The 21,702-nt window shown below is 48.5% G+C and overlaps 1 protein-coding gene across 1 annotated transcript in view; it reads left to right on the forward strand.

Annotated features, from left to right (window-relative positions):
• WWOX (WW domain containing oxidoreductase) overlaps positions 1-13,979 on the forward strand; it is a gene marked incomplete at both ends in the record, with an annotated part of 917,223 nt that extends 903,244 nt beyond the window's left edge. The window contains one exon of the mRNA XM_084256789.1: positions 13,791-13,979. Within this exon, the coding sequence (XP_084112915.1) occupies positions 13,791-13,979 (189 nt within the window). The remainder of the gene's footprint in view (positions 1-13,790) is intronic.
• Between the last annotated feature and the right edge of the window lie 7,723 nt (positions 13,980-21,702).

Consider the following 21,702-nt stretch of genomic DNA (forward strand, 5'->3'; position numbering starts at 1 on the left):
CCTCCTCCTCCTGAATGCCCTCCAGGATATTAGAGAGGCTGCTGATTCTTGTTGGGGGTGGGGGAGGGTAGAAAAGGCATCTCCCTTCCTAAGGTGAAGGAAGAGAGCTTTTTCAATGGGACTCCACAGGGAGGGAGGGTGGATGCTCCCTCCTGGGCAGAGATTGTGCCTGGTGCCAGCGCTCGCCTGCCTTTTCCTCAAGTCCTAACTCTGCAGCATTCTTCAAGGACTCCAGAGAGTTCCTGGTGCCATCAAATTAAGTTTGGAAACTTCAATAAAAAAGTCCCGGAGGAAACTGTCAATTAATGCATTTACACTGGAGCATCATACTCGGGGAAAAGCATCTTCAAACACCAACACTGTTTTCCAGCCATTAAAAAGTTTGCGCGCTGCTTGGTTTCCATAGATACCTGAGGTAATAGCCTCCTTCCCCCATTGAAGAGAATCGCTCGCTCTTTCTGTTTTTTGAAACCTTTTTCTTCCATATTTTCCCCTCCATCTCCACTTATGAAAACAAACGATAACTAAATTGAAACCTGGCAATGAGATTAGTCTGTGAAAGATAGCTTGATGTCTAAACTCCCCGGATATCCTTTCTTCCCCTCCACACGATCTCCCGCCTTCTACAACTAGCATTGCTACCAGCGGGGAAAAGATGGAAATGTTTAAATGGATCAGATCATCTCCCCAATCTATCACACTCAAGAACGCCCTCAAAAGAGAAACACTGACCCTCTGCTGAACAGCAACTGAGTGCAGAGCAGAGGGTGGTCATCTGAGGTTTACAGGCAACATCTGGCCCGCCATGTTTTTATAAATAAAGTTTTATTGGAACACAGCACAGTGATTTGTGTAGACGCTGTCTGTGCCAGCTTTTACAACCCCAACGGTAGGTTTCAGTAGTTGTGATAGATTGTATGGCCCACTCAGTCCAAAATATTTATGATCTGGCCCATTGCAGAAAAGCTTACTATCCCTTTGGTTTACTGGAAAGAATAGGGGTTTTGGAAACACTGTAGTTGTGTTGCTGTAGGTGAGAGTTAATCTTGCTGTGATTCAGTTTCTGCATCTGTGAAATAGGAATGAAAGCATCCATTCATTGGGCTTTGGATATAAAGCGTCTACCACTGTGCTTAGCACACAGCAGACAAACAATAAATATGAATTATTTTCACTTTGGATTCCTTTGCTAGGAAAACCCAAAGATGCCTCTCTGAGGGTTCTAAAAGTTCTCTGGGAAATCCATGCAAAGGCATAGCATTTAGTTAGCCCTTGTTCCTGGGCTCAGCACATGTCCAGTCTCTTTCCTGACAAGAGAGAGAAACTGAGTGTGGGAATCGGTCTGGGGAAGAAAAGGCAAAGAAAAGAAACCACAGAGTGTAGGAAGAAATCTTTAATTTCAATTCAGCTTTAAAGAGTTTGAGAAGTTTTTTTTTTTTTTCCCTTTAACAAACCAGTTCAAGTACATGCCTTCAGATTATAAAAGTACCTGAAATTACCTAGAATATCAGCATGCATAGCTTGTTAGTATTTACATATATTTACATAGGGAAACAGGAGCGAGAGCTACAGTTATTTACAGTCTACACAGAGAAGAGAAAGGCAGCCTAATTGTATTTCCTAAAATACATAGATGAACAGTCAGCACATGCATATTTAGATAATATTTGCATGATAGAATGCAATCTTAAAAAAAGACATACCTTTGTAACTTTCTATGCTAAGGTGTTGCATAATCAAGGTAATTTTTGTGTTTGTTTGTTTTGTTTCTAGTCTATTTGCATCAAGTGCTTTAAAATGTTCACTAACACCGAGGCAGAATTATTTACCCTGGCAATTAAAGCAACAGCACGCAGGATCATTCCGCACTAACTAGCAACAAGCTGCTGGTGGATGAAATATCTATTGTTTCTCATTACCCATCGACCACCGAGATTTCCTCGTGTAAAGGCAGTGCCTAAGCTATCACCATTAATTATGGAAGTAATATAAATGAGACACTCTCCACAGTATGTTCTAAATGAAATATTAACAAGGCCAGCGTCTTTGAGCCTGAGAAATGATCTGTTTGAGTGAGCTCCTCGATAAAAATGCACAAGCCTAACGCGGGCACGCCTGCCTTGAGACCAGGAGGCTGGACATGGGGGCCCGCCTTTGCGATCTGAATTCCTGCACAGTCCCTGCTCTTCACTTGGTTCTGCAGGACCGAGTCAGGAGCTCACTCTTCACCTTGGTGTGGCCTGGTCCCATCAGAAGGCCCCGTGGGGCATCCCCTTCACCCCCATGCCTTTTCACGATCTATGTGGTAGCGTATATGTGTGACTTATATATAAATGAACTGTCATTTTCAAACCTAAACGTCTTGATTGGAGTTTGCCCTGAAATCCTCCATGCACAGAAAAACAGTCAGCTCTGGTTTTCTGAAAGCGCTACCGTGGGAGGCCGGCCAGCTCTGTGGGGTAATTCTGTGCAGGAGGAGGAGGGGGGAACTGTGTGTTTCACGCATACCGTGAACATTTTCTTTGCACCGTTGCATCAGAACGGAACCCACTCATTCTGCCTGGCGGTCATTTCAAAGGTCTGTTTCAATCTACATGGCAAATACAGAGGCATCCATTTATATACAGTCTAGAGAGCGAGCTAGAACGGAGGTTAAAGAAGTAGAATAAAAATGTAAAATGTTTCAAATGAACGTGCTGAACATCTTCTTTTATCTCTTATAATCACCCACTCGGCCGTCAACACTAGCACGGAGGCGGCCTGGTTGGGAACTTTCCGTAACGGGCCATCGAACGTGTCCCATGGAAGGATGATGCTGTTTTCATGGCCGTTGTCTGCGGCACCTCCGCTCAGCCATTTGGAGTTAACCCATGGGATGATGGCTGCCCCGACGCGGTTTTCCACCCCCTGGAAATAAGCCTCCTACTTGAAGGGAACCTGTACGCTGAGCAGTGTGGCCACTCCAGGCAGCACTGAGGAGGCGCACCCCAGGGACTCTTTCAGGGACAGAAGACACAGTCAACAGCATCTTCTGTTCTTTTCTTTTTTTACAAAAAAGATTTATTTTTATTTATCGATACATACAAGAACTGGGGTGTAGGCCATAGGCAAGGAGGGTGAGAGGATTCACCAGAGACAGAGTGGGGAGCAGAACAGGGGGATCTACTGAAATAAGCTGCTGAGGGGAACAGCAGGCGAGACAGGAGAGGTCTGCTGCGCCATGTGGGTCACCTCCCCGGCCGGGGATCAAACTCATGCTGCAGTGGCTGCTGATAGCTTCATAGAGCTGAGACTTTCACCCCTGCGCCACCAGCGAGGTCATCTTCTGTTACTTCCAATGAGAGCAATGCTTGGGTCGGGTCAGTTCTGAGCATCTTTGGCAGATACAACCAGACGCAGGTGGAATGAGGAGGGATAGTATGCCCAGGTAGGTCAGACTTGGCCACTCCTTCCCCTTCCCTGGCTTGGGGTCGCGCCCACCCAGCAGAACATGGCTGGAGTTTCACAACAGCCACAGGCCTGAGAAGGTGCATTAATTCTAAATATTACCCTCCGCTCCTTTGAGACCGAAGGCCGAGCTGCCCCGGAACCTTTGGAGCGTTTACAGCAAGGATTCTGGAATATGCGCTTCCTTTATTTGAGGGGAAGTCCAGAACAGTTTACAGAATTGAAAGCACAGATCCTGCAAACCCAGCAAAGTCACTCTGCGCTTGAGGGACGCTCTTTGTGTGGATGGGACTGGCTGCCGATCCCTCCCCCAAACTTAAGGCTAAAAAAGAGAAACACGTCCTTGTGACATCCAAGGGTGCTTTCCAGCTTTAGTCCCTGGACCTACGGGTCTCCACACTTGGATTCCTGCAAATATTTCTCAGAGGAGTGAGAGCAGCATCCCTCCTGATTTTCTAGTGCATCCTATCCTGGCCTTCAAGACAGTCTCTGAAAACTCCTCCACGCTCTCACTGAAAACCAGCATCTCCTCAAGGACAGCGGGGCGCTCTTTGCCATCCGGTGCAGCTTGAGGAGCCTGTTAACTTGGGATGCAGAGCTACAAACGAGGAAGGCACCACACCACCTGGTGCACTGTCCCCCAAAGAGGCCTGTGGACATCTGGCCGTCACTTGGGAGCTGCAGCACCCCCGCCCCCTCATCTCTGCACACGGCATGTCCTTTGCCACCCTGGGCCTGCCACCCTGGGCCGCAGTCTGTGCCAAGACCAGCCGTACCCCTGGCGGCAGCTCAGCAGCTCCCACCGCCGAGCTCCCTCACTGCTACAGCCCTCAGCGCGCCTCAAAGCCTGTGTCCCCAACAACGATCCTTCACCTGTCGTGGGAGAGACCCCAACAGAAAGGGAACCTCTGAGGTTTTCCACACCTGTAAACCTAAAAGCAAAAAAACCCCACAAAACCAAAACAACAAAAACCTGCTTCCTTCTGGCGAGAGTTTAATAACCCAGCACGTGGCCAGCTCCGCTGAGGTGGGCGCCTCCCGTCTGGAAGGTTAAGCGTCTGACTGGGGTCCACATGGGCACTCCCGAACCCGCTTTCCGACTCTGAAAGCCCCCAAAGGTCAAAACAGGTCCCCACTTGCTGGATCTTCTTCATTCCTCGCTCAGGCAGCGAGGGGAGCCCGCTTCTGAGGCGCGTCCGCCCAGCTGTGAGTTAGCAGAACTCCCAAAGGCTCCGAAGAGTCTGATTTTGTGGCCCACAGGAAGTTTGTGCAGACAGCGAAGCCTGGATTGCTGGCAGTCTTTACAGGACCCAGTGGTTAGGAGTTTCTAAGACTAAATTTGTTAGGAATGACTTGGAGGGTAGATCATAGGGCAGAGTTTTCTCTGTGACCCTGATGTCTCCGTGCCAGGCATCATCTCCGGGCAGGCTGGCTTCGTCCCGCACACCTGTGAATCTGCAGGTAGAGGTGGCTCAGGTGCCACCGGCTTTGATGTGCTTCAGTTCGCGCTCGGAAAAATCTATGATCCGTGAGGAGTTTCCTGAGCGCGGCGAGCGGGGCACCTGGAGGTGGCACTTGGAATCAGGCGACCTTTTCGGTAAGAGTCGTTGGCTGTTGGATCTTCTAAGCTGGTGCTGAGTCTTCGTTTTCGCTAATCCGAGTGGATATAATTTCCATTTAGGTCACTGACTAAATCAAGAAGGGGAAAATCTCCTCTGAACATGTCTGAGGTGACGCATAACCACCCACACATTGAATGGCGGGCCCTGTCGGGGTGCCCCCCCGGGGCCAGACCCGGCCTGGCGAGAAGGCGGCGGAGACGCGCTGGGAAGGAGGCTTCGGCCCGGCGGGAATAAGGGGGCAGGAGCGGGGCGGCGAGCAAGCGTCGTGTGGCACATCTGGGAAGGAGGTTTCCAGAGCTGTGGATACAGCGGGCCCATCCGTGCGGTTGTGCGCTCGCTGCTTGTGTTCACTGCCCTCCTGCCCCGGGCACAGCTGCCTCTGCGGAACGGGGTGAGGGTCCGAGCCCCCGGCTCACCCAGAGCCCGGCCAGTGATTAGCTCTCAGTACAAACCAGCTGCGGGCGCCACTGGAAAAGTCCCAGTTAGCGACGACTCCTAGGGAAGCATGACGGTTTGGGGGTGCCGAGTCCTCCGCTCTCTTGTCCCCTGTCACCCAGCCCGGGTGCGCGTCTCGGCCGCCCGGCACGATCCTGCCCATCAGCGGTTACGCGGGCATCGCAGTGGAGCCCAGGGTGACTGCTCGCCGCGCTCATGCTACTGGGGGGGGGCCTGCAGCAGGTGTGTGAGTCTAACTAGTGGAGTGTGTGGCGCCGTGTTCCCCTTCCAGGGCGTTCCCGGATGTAGGGACAGGTCTTTGCTCCCGTTTGTCAAAATCAGAGACGCAAATGGTCATTGTTGTGGAGGAACAGAAGGGTCCCCAGCACCCAGGTGTGGGAGCTGAACTCCGAAACACCGAGTTGCACTTCTCTGGAGAAATGGCAAGAAACAATCTTCTGGGGATGTTTCTGGGAGACAGGGGGGTGTGGAGGCAGCCGTGCATCCCACAGCTGTGCGTCCTGTGGCAGCAGAGCCCGCCCCTCCTGTCCACCAGGCTCGGTGACAGATTCCCCTGCTGCCGAGCTCAGAGCTACCCTCTGGGGGTCGCTGCTCCTGCACCCAGGGAGCATCTGCTGTGCCCACCAGTCTCCAGAGGACTGGAGAAGCTTTGCGGGTTTGAAGGGGCACCTGACTTGCCTTCCTGCCCCCCAGCTCTGTTCTCACCACTAAGTTCCTGGCACTCAGCTTGGGAATCACCACCCACTTCTGAAAGGTGTGTTCTCCCTGCTGCCCTTGGGGCCCTAAGCCAAGTCTCAAGTCCAGGACGCCTTCCCGAACTCGCTCTACTTTCCGCATAAATGGACTGATTTAGCCTTGGGCCCATCCTGGCAGCTGCCTGTCAGGCGTCAAGCAATCTTGGAACATCTACGACTCGCAAAACCATTGACTGTGAATATTCCGTGGTAGTGTGTCTATTTTGTGTGACTCATCATGAAATTATTTAAAACAGGGATCTATTCTTTCTTTTAAGTCAACATGCAATATAAAACAGAGAAACCTGAAAACTCAGTGTACGTTGTGTAACATGTGCTTATTACAATGGAAAGAACCCATGCAGGACCAGTATCCACAGGCGGCTGGTTATTTTCTTTAGCCTATATTGTTGATCAGAAACCTCTGTACCTTTTTCACTTTTTTTAAAGAGTCAATATTCATTGGTATTCTGCACTGACAGCTACAAATCGACGGCTGGCAGTTATCAAATAAATGTTGATGAGATGCGGCTACTTAACATTTTCATCCCAACAAAGGGTTGTGGAGGGATGGGTAATCTAGATCTCAGGGCCTCCAGTATAAATACACAGCAGCTGCCTTCTAAATCCACCTTTCTGTAGCTGAAGATTGTGCCGAAAATCTGACAAATGCTTTCTGCAAGAGAATGATGAACCCTTATCACCCAGATAGTCTTAACTGAATCCCAAACAAGAATCCTGGGTAATATACATACACCATACAGATTGATGGCACGATTCCCCTCTGACAGCTCACAAATGTTTGACTAGATCAGAAATGGTACCCAGGCAGGATGAAAGATTCCAGAAACCCTCAGCCTGGTGTCATCCACGAAAGTGCTCATGGCCATTGCTGTGGGATGGAGACGTAACACCCCAGTGCCCACGGCGAGCAACTGCACGCAACCTAATGCCTTCTGATAAATTGATCTTTAAAAATCATTTAGGGGAACCCACAGCTCCAGCCAGTGTTTAGATGTCAAGGTATTGCTATTATTTGATCATGATGGATCAGGAAGCAGTGGTGGCAACCAGTAAGGCATGGCTGCAGCTATTCTGCAAGGGAGTTGCTAACATTATTTCCTTCTTTCATCTTTTCTCAGTGATGTGCTGTTGCCCCCAGAAAGTGGCATGAAAGCCATCTGACGGTGATTAAAGGGCTCTTTTAAAGTTGTTTCTCTTCTGTATCAGTTTAAAATGTTTTATCTTGTCTCAGCAGTAATGGCTTATTTACTTAATGAGATTTCCCTAACGTGGCTCAGTGTTCTTCTGATGATAGACAGACCCAAAAAGCTGATGAGCCAAGAACAAGGACTTGTTATGAAACTGTCGTCACATCTGATCATACAAACATTTCACTCCGAGGCAGCCACTGGTACCAGAAGAGAGTTCCCTGAGAAACCAAAAGGGTAGCGGGGTTGGGACAAAAAGATGTCACCCTTGGTTCTCCAGAGGGGAAAGGGAGGCAAGCACCATGCTGGAGTGGGGATCAGAGAGGCAGAATTGGCCCAATGTGGACGGCTGATATGAAGCAAGTAGAGAAGCAGGTCTCTGCTCCGGCCCCTGTGGTCCCGTGTTTTCCCAAGGGAAGGTTCCACAGACTTGAGCCACCACATGTGATAGGACTAAGGCTGCGTATCACCCCCTTTCCCCAAGCCTAGAAGCACAGGAACCGAAGCCAGTTCTTGATCGTGGTTCTCAGGATAGTAGCTAAATGTAGTTTCACATGAAATGTGGTCAATCACGGTTGCTTTCATATTCCAAGGAGGCAAAACACATGACCCCACCTTCCTCATCAACTCCATTCTGAATCAATGTAAGTGCAAAATTTCTATGCAAACATACCATTCCAGCAATGCAGGAGTGCAAGGGGACATCCTTTTAGAAGGTCTGAGTAGCAAAATGACACATAGGGTTTGTACGAATCTCACTTTTTGCTTTGCCAAGTGCCCTACATGGCCTGCTTTGACGGTGAACCGGACAGGTGACCCAGAGAAAGACCAGTTTGTTCTGATGTGTGAACACTGGCAACAGAAACATTCTGCGGTAGGGGTGGGGCAAGCCTGGATATGGGGATGAGCTGACTGGGTTCTCTCACCTCTTGGGAGTTGATGACAAACATCTACTCCACTAGTGAGTCTTACCAAACCTTCAAAGATGAACTAGGACCTATCCTTCTAAACGCTTGCAAAAAACTGAGGAAGAGGGAGTTTCCCAAACACATTTTATGAGGCCAATAGCACTCTGATACCAAAAGTAGACAAGGATAGCATAAAAAAAAGAAAGTTACAGACCAATATCCTTGATGAACATGGACGCATGATTCTCAACCAAATCTTAGCAAAGCTATATCCACAATACATTAAAAGGATTACATATCATGACCAAGTGGGACTTATTCCAAGGATGCCAGGATGCCCCAACATCTGAAAACTGATCAGTGTAATTCATATATCAACAAAAGGAAAGATAAGACCCATATAATTATCTCAGGAGTTACAGAAAAAACATTTGGTAAGACTCAATGTCTATTTATGACAAAAAGCCTCAAAAAATGGAGTACTATGAACATACCTCAGCAGAATGAAGGTCATCCATGACAAACCCACAGCTAACAGCATACTCCATGGTAAAAAACTGAAAACTTTTCTTCAAAGATCAGGTGTAAGACAGGATGTCCACACTTTCACCACTATTTTTCAACATAGAATTGGACAACCTAGCTACAGCAATCAGGCAACAGAAAGACATAAAAGGAATCCAAATTGGGGAAGAAGTATGACTATAGGTATATGAATATATGTATATGAAATATAACTATATGTATATGAATGTAACAAACATAGAAAACCCTAAAAATCCACTGAAAAACTAGAAGAAGAAAAAAAACAACAGTACATTGGCAGGTTACAAAATCAAGTCAAAAAATAGATTGTGCTCCATATGCAAAGAACGAACAAGAGAATGAAAGGAAGAAAACAATTCTATTTACTACTGCATCAAAAAGAAACACCTAGGAAGAAACTTAACAAAGGAAATGAAAGGCATCCCCTGCTCATGGGTTAGAAGAATTAACATTGCTAAAGCAACCATCTTACTCAAGGCAATATACAGATTCAATGCAATTCCTATCAAATTTCAACTGCATTCTTTAAAGACATTAAACAAATATCACTGAAATTTATATATAACAGCAAAAACCCCGATAACTGAAACAATCTTGACAAAAAAGAAATGGAGGTATCTTACTCCCAAATTTCAAACTATAATACAAAGCTATAATGATTAAAAGAATACGAGATTAGAAAAAAAACAGACAGACCAATGGAATAGAATTCAGGAGCCCAGGAATAAATCCACACTTTTATGGACAGTTAAGCTATGACAAAGGGGCCAAGAGTGTACAGTGGAGAAAGTCTCTTTGAGAAATAGTGTTCGGAAATTGGACAGCCATGTGCAAAAGAATGAAGCTAGACCGCTACTATATACAAAAAAAAAAAAAAATTAACTCAAAGTAGATGAGATTTGGATGTAAGACCAGAAACATAAACTACAAAGAAGAAAACAAGCAAAACACTCCACAACATTGGTGTCCCTATCTTTGGGGAGCTGACTCGAACATCAAGGGAAATAAAAGCAAAACCAAGTAGGACCGCATAAAGTTAAAAAGCTTCTGCACAACAAAAGAAACTACCATTAAAGTGAAAAGACAACTGCTGAAAGGGGGAAGTATCTGCACATTGTACATCTGCTAATGGGCTAATATCTGAGATTTACAAAAAACATATACAATGCAACAACCACCAATAAAATTAATGGGCAGAAGAGCAAAACAGACATCCAGAGAAGACATACAAATGGCCAACATGCACAAGAAAAAATACTAATCAGCAGTTATCAAATCAAAAGTGGATCAAAACCACAATGAGATACCATCACACACCAGTAAGACTAGCCCATAAGGAAACAGCCTAAGTGCCCAAGGATGGAGGAGCAGATCAGAAACATGGAGTCTATATTTACATGGAATACTACTCAGCTGTGAAAAAGGATGGACTCCTGCTGTATGGGACAACATGGATAGAACTGGAGAGGATAATCCTAAACTAAGTAAATCATGGGAAAGACAAATACAGAATGGTCTCAGATGTTGAAGCTGGAGTGATATAACAAAGGGTCAGTCAAAATCAAACAAAAAATGAACTTTTAACATCTGACTGCAAAACTGAGGCAACCAGAGCGGGTGGGTTGCAGCCCAACAGAAGAAGGTGGAGGATGGTTGGGGCACAGGTGATAGGCAGGGTGTGGGCATAGACATTTGGAGAGGTTTGTACCTACAACCCCCAGATACAATAATGCAAACCTACCTGACCTCATTTGGAACAGGGGTAAAAAAGCATTTGGAAAGGAAACAAAAAAGGGCCCGTATCAAAAAGACCAAAAAAATCCAAAACCAAGTGTTGCTGAGGCTGTGGAGAAAAACACAACACTTATTTGAAGGGAAATAGGTACTTCTGGGTTCCCTGCAGCTCTATTTACAGGAACTGGGCTAGGGAAACAACCGAAGAGCCCAGGTCAGATGAGTGGAGCAAGATGATGTGGAATACGCATGTAATGGAAGACCGCCTTGCTAAGACAAACAAAAAGATGTGAGATCATGCGACGGGAAATAAGCCAGAAAGAAGCAGCCATACCAGATGATGTCACTCACACGTGCAATACAGAGAAACAAAAGCTTAGACAAAAACAAACCCTAGAAATCTGACTGCAGAGCCGAGGCTACCAGAGGGGGTGGCGAAGAGTAGGGTGGGCACAGACCCAGCGGGTGATGGTGAGGACCACGGGTGCTTCGTGGGGGGTGTGGCCTGTTCCTCTCAATCACAGACAGTGTTGTGAACAAATACATCAATAATTTTTTTAAAGTAAAATGGAAATCCCAGACATCTCCAGGAAGTGATACAAACCATCGTGCATGAACTCAAGCTACATCTGGAGGCCGAGATGATATTTGACTTGAGTTAGCGGATGAGCATCTGAATTTAGAGGCCCTCTGCTTCCCTCTTCCCCACATGGGAGGTAGAGGAAACAGATAAACTCCTCAGAATTCTTCAGATGAATGCGCCGGGTGCTAAGCTAAGGGTTATTAGGGATAATACCTCCGTGAACGGAAATCTGGATGACATGAACGTGTTTCCATTAAACTGGAAACCACACGGGTCAATTAGAAAAGCAACAACTGAGTCCAAGAAAATAACTATGCGTGGAGTGGGTGCCATGGGGGTTTGAGGCGGGCGGTAACAAACCAACTACTATTGAATTAAGTTGAAGTTCTGGACTGAGGGGAGATGTCCATACAGTCAAGCCGCCCATGATGATCAGAACCCGAGTCTCTGTCCACAGCCTCCTCCAACCTCCCCCCAACATTTCACCTGACAAAGTTGACCATCTGGGTTTCACACAGACGCAAACATGACTGCCGACCCCAACGCGGACACGCCTGCAAACAAATGAACAATCCCCAAGTCTGTTTCACAGAACTTTCCTCACGGGAGACGAGACCTTGAGATGCTGATTCTCAGAAGAACTTTGGTCCCCAATGGTTCTAGATGCCACGAGAGTGCGCTAAACCTGGAGGGGGCGGGTCTCCACTACATACTCTGCTTGGATGAAGTTTAAAGCCTTTAGGGACAGAAAAATGGGGAGCTTTGGGAGGGGGCGCCAACACATTTCCTGCTCAGACATTCTTCCCTTTCCTCACAGCCACCTCACCCATCACCTCTTCCCAGGGCTGGAGGGTGGGGAGCCACAGGGACGCCCTCCTACAGGCCAGCTCCGCCATCTTGGTCTCTTAGAGTCTCATTCTCTGTCTCCCATTCCAGGCTGTTCTGAGCAGTAGCGGCAGCTCGGGGCAGACAGGAGTAAAATGGGGTCAGAGGCCCTGCTTGTTATCTTGACAACACAGAGCCTGCTCCGGAGTCTGCGCCTATTGTTGAGAGCTGCTTAAACTATGGTCTGTGCAAAGGGTTTCCAGTGACCCCACCCACCTCCAGCCTCACAGCTCCAGCTCCTCCATCTTGGGCCTCGGGTTCCAGCCAGGCCTCCTCACCTGCTCGCGCCCCTGCAGCTCTCCAGCAGCGCACGCTCCGTGCTCTGGGCTGAGCACCCCCTTATGCAGCAGAGTGCCAGGACTCTCAGGACCCCCTGATACTGCACCCTGACTCAACAAATCAACACTCGTGGGAGACACAGGGTTGGGGTGGGGGCTGCTGGGTGCTGCTGCCCAGGGCCGCTATAAACACAGTTCGCTTAAGCTTTTTCCTACCCCTTTCCGGAGGACGGTGGCTCCTTATGCCCCTGCACCATGGTTCTCCGCTTTTCCTTCAGGGGGAGTTGACTTTGCTCTGCTCCAGCCTAGCGAGGCCACAGGGAGGGCGAGACAGGGCCTTGACCCGAGCCCCCATCTTGCGGGACTTCCTTTTCCGGCCCCTTGCACGCCCGCCCCTCCCAATCGGCGGGAATGAGTTGCAGCTGCCCGGGCTGTGATGCACGTAAACAACCGTAAGAGGCCAGGGCAACGGCATGGGTTTTAAATTAGAGCCTTGCCTACCTTGTCTCCCTACGAACACCAGCCTATTCCCTTTAATTAGTAATTGCAAAGCAGAGTGACTTCTCGCCGTCTTTACAGCATCTCTGACTGTCCCTCCGCACACACAGCCCTGGCCGCAGCACCCACTGCTCCTCCAAAGGTGAATTCTAAGTGAGCAATTGCACTGGTTGCAACGCGCATTTTGAAACAAACGGGGAGCCAATGTCTCCCCATAGCCACAGCCCCACTGCAAATACAGGACGAATATGACAATGAGGGAAAGGTTTTTGCAGGGTTGGGATGAATTCGTAACTGGGCCATGTGCCCGCATGAGTCATGCATGTGGCAGGTGTGTGTGTGTGTGCGTGTGTGCGTGTGTGTTTGTGTGTGTGCTGCGAGTCCTTCTCCCAGCAGCACCTCAGCCAAAGCATCAAGGAAATGTGGCCACCAGTTGTACTTGGGCTTTCTGTCCCATGGGCCATTGCCAGAACGGTCAGTTTAATTCAGACACAAAGTACTAGAAGCATTTTGGAATCAAATGACATGATGCACTGGGAAGTCAAGGGTTTTGGATGAATTTGTTTTTGTGTGTGTTTGAAACGATACCATCTTTTTCTCCCTGCTGGGAAGTGACAGCTGCCGTGATTTATTGACGAGCGTGTTTATTCTCGAAACCTTTTCCTCTATGCGATGTAACGAGTCACACCAGGTTTATGAGCAGACTTTATGAATTCATTGTTCCAGAATGGTTGCGTCCTCCCTGTTACAGTCTGGCGCTCTGGGCCCAGCCCCCTTCGAGGTGCGGAGGTCCAGCTATCCCTGAGCTGGGTGGGGAGAGGGGCGCCCACCCCCAGATATCAGAAGCTTGTCCCCTCATGGTCTCTTTCCTTTTTTTTCTGATTCCAGCAACAGGGAGCCGCCACCACGGTCTACTGCGCTGCCGCTCCGGAACTCGAGGGCCTGGGAGGCATGTATTTCAACAACTGCTGCCGCTGCAACCCTTCAACCGAAGCTCAGAGTGAAGACACTGCCCGGGCCCTGTGGGCACTCAGCGAGAGGCTGGTCCAAGAGGGACTAGGCAGCCAGGCCAGCTAAGGGGCGGCTGGGGCAAAGGGAGGTGGGCACACCCCCACCCCGAGTGCACACGGGCATAACTGCCAATGCTAGACCCCTTCCATCCTGCTTCCTGAGGGGGTCCATGTCCCTCCACACCCATCTGCTAGAGTAGAGGAAATAGAGTAGTCGCAACAGCCTGAAAAAAGTTAGGTAGCAGGGGAACGTGGGAAATGCAGGCGTGACGGGACAATCTCTTTTCTGGGGGCGGTTTAGGCTTGGGTCTCTTGGCTTCTATGGTGTGGCCAGTGGCCAGTGAAGTTGTAGTTGGTCTGTGGGTTCCTTGTCTCCCTGCAGAAGCACAAATGATTCTCCATCCTTGCTTTTAGGATAGCAGTGTCCCCCGTCCCACTCAGTCACCACCCCACCGCCCCACAGCCTCTCCACAGCCAGGAGCTGGCTCTCTGCAGTTTAGGGCCAAAAAACCAAGTGTTCATCCTTCTTTGCTACGTGGATCTAAGAGATCACTATTTCATTCATCCTCACCAAGTCTGAGTGGGCTTGAAACCCACCTGGGAGAACTCTCTGGGCCTTGGAGGTGGCACTTGGCAACAGGTGGGACAGACAGAGGTAGTGGGGTCACAAATATACAGGTCCATCGACTCCCTTGCCAGAGCTATACAAAAAATTCTTTAGAGATTATAACAAACACATTTTGCAAATCATTCCCTAGATACCTTGCCAGCTGGGAAAGGAAGCGTTGGGTCCTTAAGAATATGCAGGATCTTTTGGGGGAGGGGCACAAAAAGTCATTCCCTCGTTCTTCACACGCAGTTTCTAGAAGCATCCCGACACTAGCTCACAGCCTCTCAGGCCCGCTTCAGCGTCCTGCTTAACCTTCCTCTTATCCGCCCATCCTATGCTTAATAAAAGAACATGCTTGAGTATTGTCACCTGAAGTCTGTATTGTTTCTTTCAGTTTTGGTTTTTTTGTTTTGTGTGTGTGTGTGTGTTTTTTTTTTTTTTTTTTTAGAAAAGAAATCTAGAGGAAAAATAAAGCGCTTCTTGTCGACGCCAGGAAAACACCATTCTTGTTTCTTCTCTGAGTGTGTTTTGTTCTTGTGCTTTGTGGCTGTCTGTGGGCCGAGCTGCCTCACGCAATAAGCATGCCAGCTTCGTATTTTCTGTGAAAGAAACAAAGAAAGAAAAAAGTGACTATTGTTCGACTTCACCTGGAGCGGTTTGGTTATTACGTCCAGTGGGTAATTTCAGCTGCCTTCCCCATCACCAGCCCCCCTTCCAGGATCATGGTGGGGTGGGGGAGCAGCCCCACAGACAAGGAGGGGGTTTCCCACTCAGTCCTCGTCACTCACACCTCGGTTTCCAGCCCATTCCACCAGGGAGGTAAGGACACAGGCTTTTGCTGACGTGCTAGAGCGGTGGGGGAGGGTGTGATTGCTGCCCCCAGCTATGTCCTGCACCCTCAGGACCCCCAAACCTCTTTTCCGGCCACAGTGTTCCCCATTACCACCGCCTCCCTGTGGCCGGCGCCTGGCTTCAGCCTCCCATGTGGCTGTATTTCCCCCCTTACAAAGCCCTCACGATCAGAGCTCCTTTAAAACCCTGAATCAGACAAAGTCACTCTTCTGGTGCAAGTCCCCCAGTGTTTTGGGGCAATGTCTTGTCAAATCAGCTGTCATACATCTCCCCCAAGGTCCACACCGTGGGTGGGCCTCTCCCCCAGACTCTGTCCTCAGCCCAGGGCTGGCACGCTGGGCTCGTGTTCATCGCAAACCCACAGCCACCCTCACAGGTGAGCTGAGCTGATGAGCGATGTGTGAGTGCTCCCTGAACTCACACACGGCTATAACTGCCCCCTGAGTCCACCTGGATGAGAAGAACCTGCCTCATGACCCACACAGATGCAAGAAATGAAAGGTTACATTAAGCCACCTCCTTGCGGGATGACTTCAACACTAAGTGTTACAACTGCTCGCCTTCCTGAGTCAGTCCGAGGTTCTTTTCTTTTACCACACCTAGGCGTTCTCTCCTAATCTGGTCCCCAGCTCTGAACTCATATTCTAGCACTTTCTCCTCAGCCAGGCTCTACCCAGACGTTCTTCTTGTGTTCCTATAACTCCCAAGCACGCTCCCTACTCATGAAATTTGCACTTCCTGTCCCTCTGCTGACGTGCTTCCTTGCAGAGACTGGCCTGGCTCTCTCCACTGATCTCTGCTTTCTGCTCAAGCAGGATGAGGGGCATTTCTGGCATTGCATCCACAGTGGTGCCCCCACTTGTCCACCCCTCGCCCGTTGTTGTCCTCCACCAAGCTTGACACTATTGGACACACTGTGTATCGATTTCCTACTGTCCCTCTCCACCCCAGTGAGATTTGTCTATTTTGTTCACAACTGTGGGCACCTAGCGGTGCAGTCACCTATCAGGCACTTTATTAGTAACCATTGAAGACCAGTTCCTGGTGCGCAGCCACTGCATTCACGAAGGTAATTTGCATCATTGTCAGAGTAACTGTGAACCACACAATGTGCTGAGAATTGCATCGTTATGTCTAACATAACAGATCCCGACAGGAGGCCCCTTATCCTTGCTGGTGTCATGGATAGAGAGACTGAGACCAGGAGGTCTCACACCTGGCCATTGTCCACACAGCCCAGAAGCGGCGGAGCTGCCATGCACACCCAGGTCTGTTCCATTTCCAAGTCATGTGGCTTCCCTGCACCCATGCCAACACTTCTAGAAATTTGACATGTCCTTCCTGCTAGGATGCACCACCTCAAATGCTCAGTCTGAGCAAAGAAAGTGGCTCCATAACTCCAGCTAAGATTGAGGCATTGGGTGAAAATGGAAGTTAAGCTGGGGCAAAGAAAACTTTGGGGTGTTGTTAGGCAAGGTGATGTCCAAAATGTCAAAGAGAACCAAGACAGGATCTGCTGCCTGCTTCCTTGAGCTGAGCCTCTGTCCAGTTCCCATAGGGGCCCTGGTCAGGCAGGTAAGATGCTTGACAGGAGGAGGAAGTGTCCCCCAGACTCAAGAAGCTTCCCGAGTCAGACAGACTCCATGGTGGGAATTCAAAGTTTAGGGTGCAGCAGCTTTCCTGCCAGCTTGTGACTATCCAGGTGTTTCTTTGCAAACCTTCTCCCTTTGCAAAGCAGCAGAGGCAGCTCCTCCACCTAGGGGCATGCAGCCTCTCTCTTAGCAAATCTGTCCCTGTCAGGGCAGCTCTCTGCTTGCTTGTGTCTAGGCAAGCGTCCTTTACTTCCCACACTTTTTATAATAAACCTGCCCTTTTGAATATTAAAAAAAAAAAAAAAAGTTTAGGGTAACTTCCCCCAGAATTCATATCTTGGCTGTTTAGGAGGCTTTCCAGTGTACAAGGTGCTAATCAACTTTATCAAAAGTTTCCCTGGTTCCCTGAGGATCAGCTGAGGCCCTGGACAATGGCCAGCCTCCTCTCTCCCACGGACATCCTACAGGCACGCTGTTCACGCTGCAATGAACCACGTCTCTTGCCAGGCCCATTACTTTTACTTCTCTAATTTCCTGGGGAATTCCAGGTGAGCAAGTGGGTGGCATAAAGGCTTGCTCCTTTCTTGAGCTTATTTCAAGGCTGAGACAACTGCTGTCAGGACTGAAGCCTGAACGTGTATAAGCAGAGGTGTCACACACATGTACTATGGAGGGATATATACGGTGCATCTTAATTACATACCAAAGACCCTACTGAACCATCATCACTGCCACCACTGCAGATACTATTTACCAGATCTCTTCCCTGTGCCAGTTGCTGGTCCACGCAAGCCCCACCCATCTTTGTATTTGTGCTTGGAGGATGAAACTAAGGCTTATGAAGTAACCCGTCCACCTGCTGCAGGAGCTGACAAGTGGCAGGTCAGGATTTGAATCCAGGTCTATCACTGTCCAGCCCACGTGCCTTCCCCCACAGACCCAGAGACCGGAGAGCTCTGAACGTTACATTTATGTGTGCGGTGAGTCACTCACAGGGGAGACCACTTGGCTTCCTACCCAAGCCTGGGTGCAGACTCTCCCCATACCCAATGCCTGCTATAAACTTCACAAATCATCTTTGTACCTGCTGAGCATGCAGCAATATTGACTTCCTCCACCACGACCTTCTGTTTCAGTTAACTAGCTTCCCTGGGTCTTCTCTTCTCATGGACGCGTGTCCAGAGTTCTCCACCAGCGCCATGGGGTCCACCCCGAGCACGCGAGGGAGCCAGTGTCTCTGCAGTCATTTTCTTTCAAGTTGCTCTCCCTCCCTAAGTTTCTTTAACCCCCAAAGCAAGCCCGTTTCCTCTTTCACGGCCGATTAAGGGATCCCTTTCTGCAAATTATCAGTTGGAAACAAGAAATTGTTGCAATGACTGAAGCTGTGGCTTGTGGTTTTGCTCTTTAAAATGGGGTGATGGGTGGTTTTGTTTTGAACTTTGATGAAGGAGGCCTGATTACTTTCATTAAGGTCAGGATTAGGCCAGAAAGACAGGGCTTACAAAATGGCTTCCTGTGTTGGCCACCAGCAAGTACATTTTCTAGAAGTTGACATTTAAATAAAGCATCTAAAGCAGCAACACTCACCCGTGGGCTCACTCTTGTGCCTTTCCAAATTTCCAGACACATTTGGTTGAATGCATTTCAGGAGATCAAGGATTATCAAGCGACATCACCCCTGTGATCCCTAAAAAGATTTGGTGTCAATGACATCTTCTGGTAAGAACCTGATGCACGGACCATAATGGCAGTTCTTAAAAAGAGAAAGAAAGGCTTTTCGTGCCATGGATTTAACAGGCATTTCCATCTTGTTTTTTTGCCTTTTAGTCTTTTGACCCCTACCCCTGCCTCCTGGCTCAATTTTCAGCGATTTTCAACTGCACCTAATATATCTCACTGGTGGGCCAACATTTGGAAACTCCAAATAGGGTGTTAAGGTTATTTCTAGTGTTTGCTGTTACCCGAGTGGCTCAGTTCCCATCCCCATGCCCAGGGCTTTCCCTTCCATCACAGAGGACCTCAGCACCCACTCGCAGTGGTGGATAAACGGGGTGCACGAGCTCTTGTTGTTCTTGCTTCCTCTTCACACGTGCTATCTGGAAGGGTTACCACCTCCGGGACCTACAGATTTCTGGCCTTTCTTTTACAACCTCATCCATGTTGAGTGTTGCCATTAAAAGTTGTTTTTTTTTTTTTTTTAATTTTACTCATCATATTGTCATAATCTGTAACTATTTCTATAAACACCCCCAAGCAGCCAGGCTCCTTATTTAAGGAATGAGTGTCTATCTTTCATTTTCCCATCGGACCAAGTTCCCGATTTTAATTACGGTGAGAAGTCAAGGAGAGTCGACACTCGGTTTGGGTTGAAATAAATCAGTTCAGCCCTGCACCAGCGTCCTCACCGCACTGTTCAATCAGTGAGGGTCCACCCTTTTTCTCCTTTTCAGTCACTACGTCTAGCACTTCCTGGGCCCCCCGAATGCTCTACAAAGACCAAAACCCACAGCTAAGTCTCCTGGGTTCCTTCTGGCTTCAGTATTTCCCCTGCTAGCTGAAGGCCCGTCTGCGCACATGAAGTGGGCCGCAGGGCTCAGAGGCTGTCTGGCTGCTACGCGGATCTGTTTACAAGGCCAAGCCCTGCCATTGGTGGGAGAGTATAAAATGTTCATTTTTCAAAAAAGGTGTATGCAAATCAAGGCCGCCACCGCTCACGCAGATTAAAGAGGCTCCGTGTCTTCCTCCTGCACTTATTTGATGTCCCCAGGAGCTGGTGCTTTTACTTGGGAATCATGACAATTTCTTGCTTGGTGCCAAGGACCCCAGATTAAGAAAATCCACTTTTAAAGAGCATCCATTCCTGAGTGCTTACCCATACGTCCCATCCCAAGAAATGCTTAACTAAAATGTTCTTTTTTGTTCATTACAATCACAGATTTGGGGCCTCCCTGGAGGCACCGTGGCTGAGCGCTGGGCTGCTGGGCTTCAAAGCTGCCCGCAGCCTCTGCAGCGCCAGTTCAATCCCCGGCCACCGGCCAGGGTCCCACATGGCGCGCAGACCTCTCCTGCCGCCCGCTGCTCCCCTCAGCAGTGTACTTCGGTCCTTCTGCTTGCTCTGCTCCCCGCTCCGGCTCTGGTGAATTCTCTCACCCTCCCACACTTCTGACTGTACCCACTGCTTGCATAAATAAATAAATAAATAAGCGAGCAAATAAATAAATAAATAAATCTTAAAAATAAAATAAAATAAAATCACAGACTTGGTTCAATGATACTGACCCCTTTTCACCAATGAGCTACACACCCGAATCCCGGCCCCCCACTTCCTGTGTGACATTGTCTCGGGGACGCCACCTCTCTGAGCCGCGTGTCTACAAGCCCACTCTCCGCCTGTGGTTTCTGTGCCCCTCTATCTTCATTCCGCCCTCGTTTTACTTCTTACACACACCTTGTGTACAGTCCCCTTAGCTGAACAATGGCGGCGTCCATGAGTGAGCTACCTGAATGTGCTTCAATTCTTTCTACCCTTTAAATATGATTGTGAGATCAGCTTAGGCGGAAATGTCCAATCCTTGCATTTAAATACTGTTGATCTTAGAAATAACCGGTGAATGATTTTCTTTTATATAGAATGTGTTGGTGTTGTTTAGCAAGTTAAAGTGAATGTACAGCATGAAAATTTGGGGAGGGGGAACAATCAGAAAAGCAAATGTGCCCTCAGCCCTGCCCTAGACGCCCAGACCACCTCGGTAAATACTGCGATGTATTTTCTTTTACTCTTTTTCAGGTGCATTTTTCAATGTATTTGTATCAGATAAGACTGACTTGTACGCAGCTGGGATTATACTCCCTACGTAGTTTTATATATTTCAAACAGAATAAAATTCTTGAGAAATCTTGCCCTGCCTTCATATCCTGCATTCACGACCCGCAAAAACAATTACATCCTTTATTGTTTCATGGTATCGGGGAGCTGAGGTTTCTGCACCACCCTATTTCATCAATAGAAATAATGCTCCAGTATATAGATATATATATTTATGAATAAATAGATTCAGTTTCTTTTCTTTATATGAATCCTACAGAGAATGGTGTCACACTCTAACAGGGTGGTCCCCATAGAAAGGGGGGTTCTGGGTTCCCTGCCCCACCCCAGGAAGGGTGGGGCGGAGCAGCCAGGGGAAGCTTGCACCAGGGACTTGGGGGACATGGAAGGAGACACTTCAAAGAGACAGAGACGTGGGCGAGAGACCAGAGGGGAGGCTGACCATGGCAGCCTTTATTTTGACTTGCATTTTGACTTTGCTCTTTTCCTCCCAGACTTGCCTGGCCCCTTGTCCGCCTTCCTAGGGGTCCTCACCAGAAGGTGCCTTAGACTTGCGACAGGCTTTTGGGCGTCAGTAGCCCCGCTTTGGGCCAACCCTGTTTGCTGGACATTTACCCACAAGGGTTGGGTAACTTTGGGTGGTTCATGGGGAAAACATTTAACTGTATTCTTTCTCTTCTCACTACTGCACACTAATGACATTCGAGTTCTTTCCTATTGAAGGTCTCACGCACTAAGAGTATGTTTTGTCTTTCTGCAGCAGATAGCAGAACCCATTTAGAGCGTGCAGGTTTAGGGGTCTGGGCTTACCCCTCATTCTGCCCACTAACAACATAATGTGATAAAACTCTAGATACCCCATGGCAAGAGACCTCCAGGCTGCCCATGGGGTGGGTATGGTCTAGCCAAG

Source organism: Talpa europaea (assembly GCF_964194135.1).
Source record: "Talpa europaea genome assembly, chromosome: 16".
Taxonomy (NCBI): Eukaryota; Metazoa; Chordata; class Mammalia; order Eulipotyphla; family Talpidae; genus Talpa; species Talpa europaea.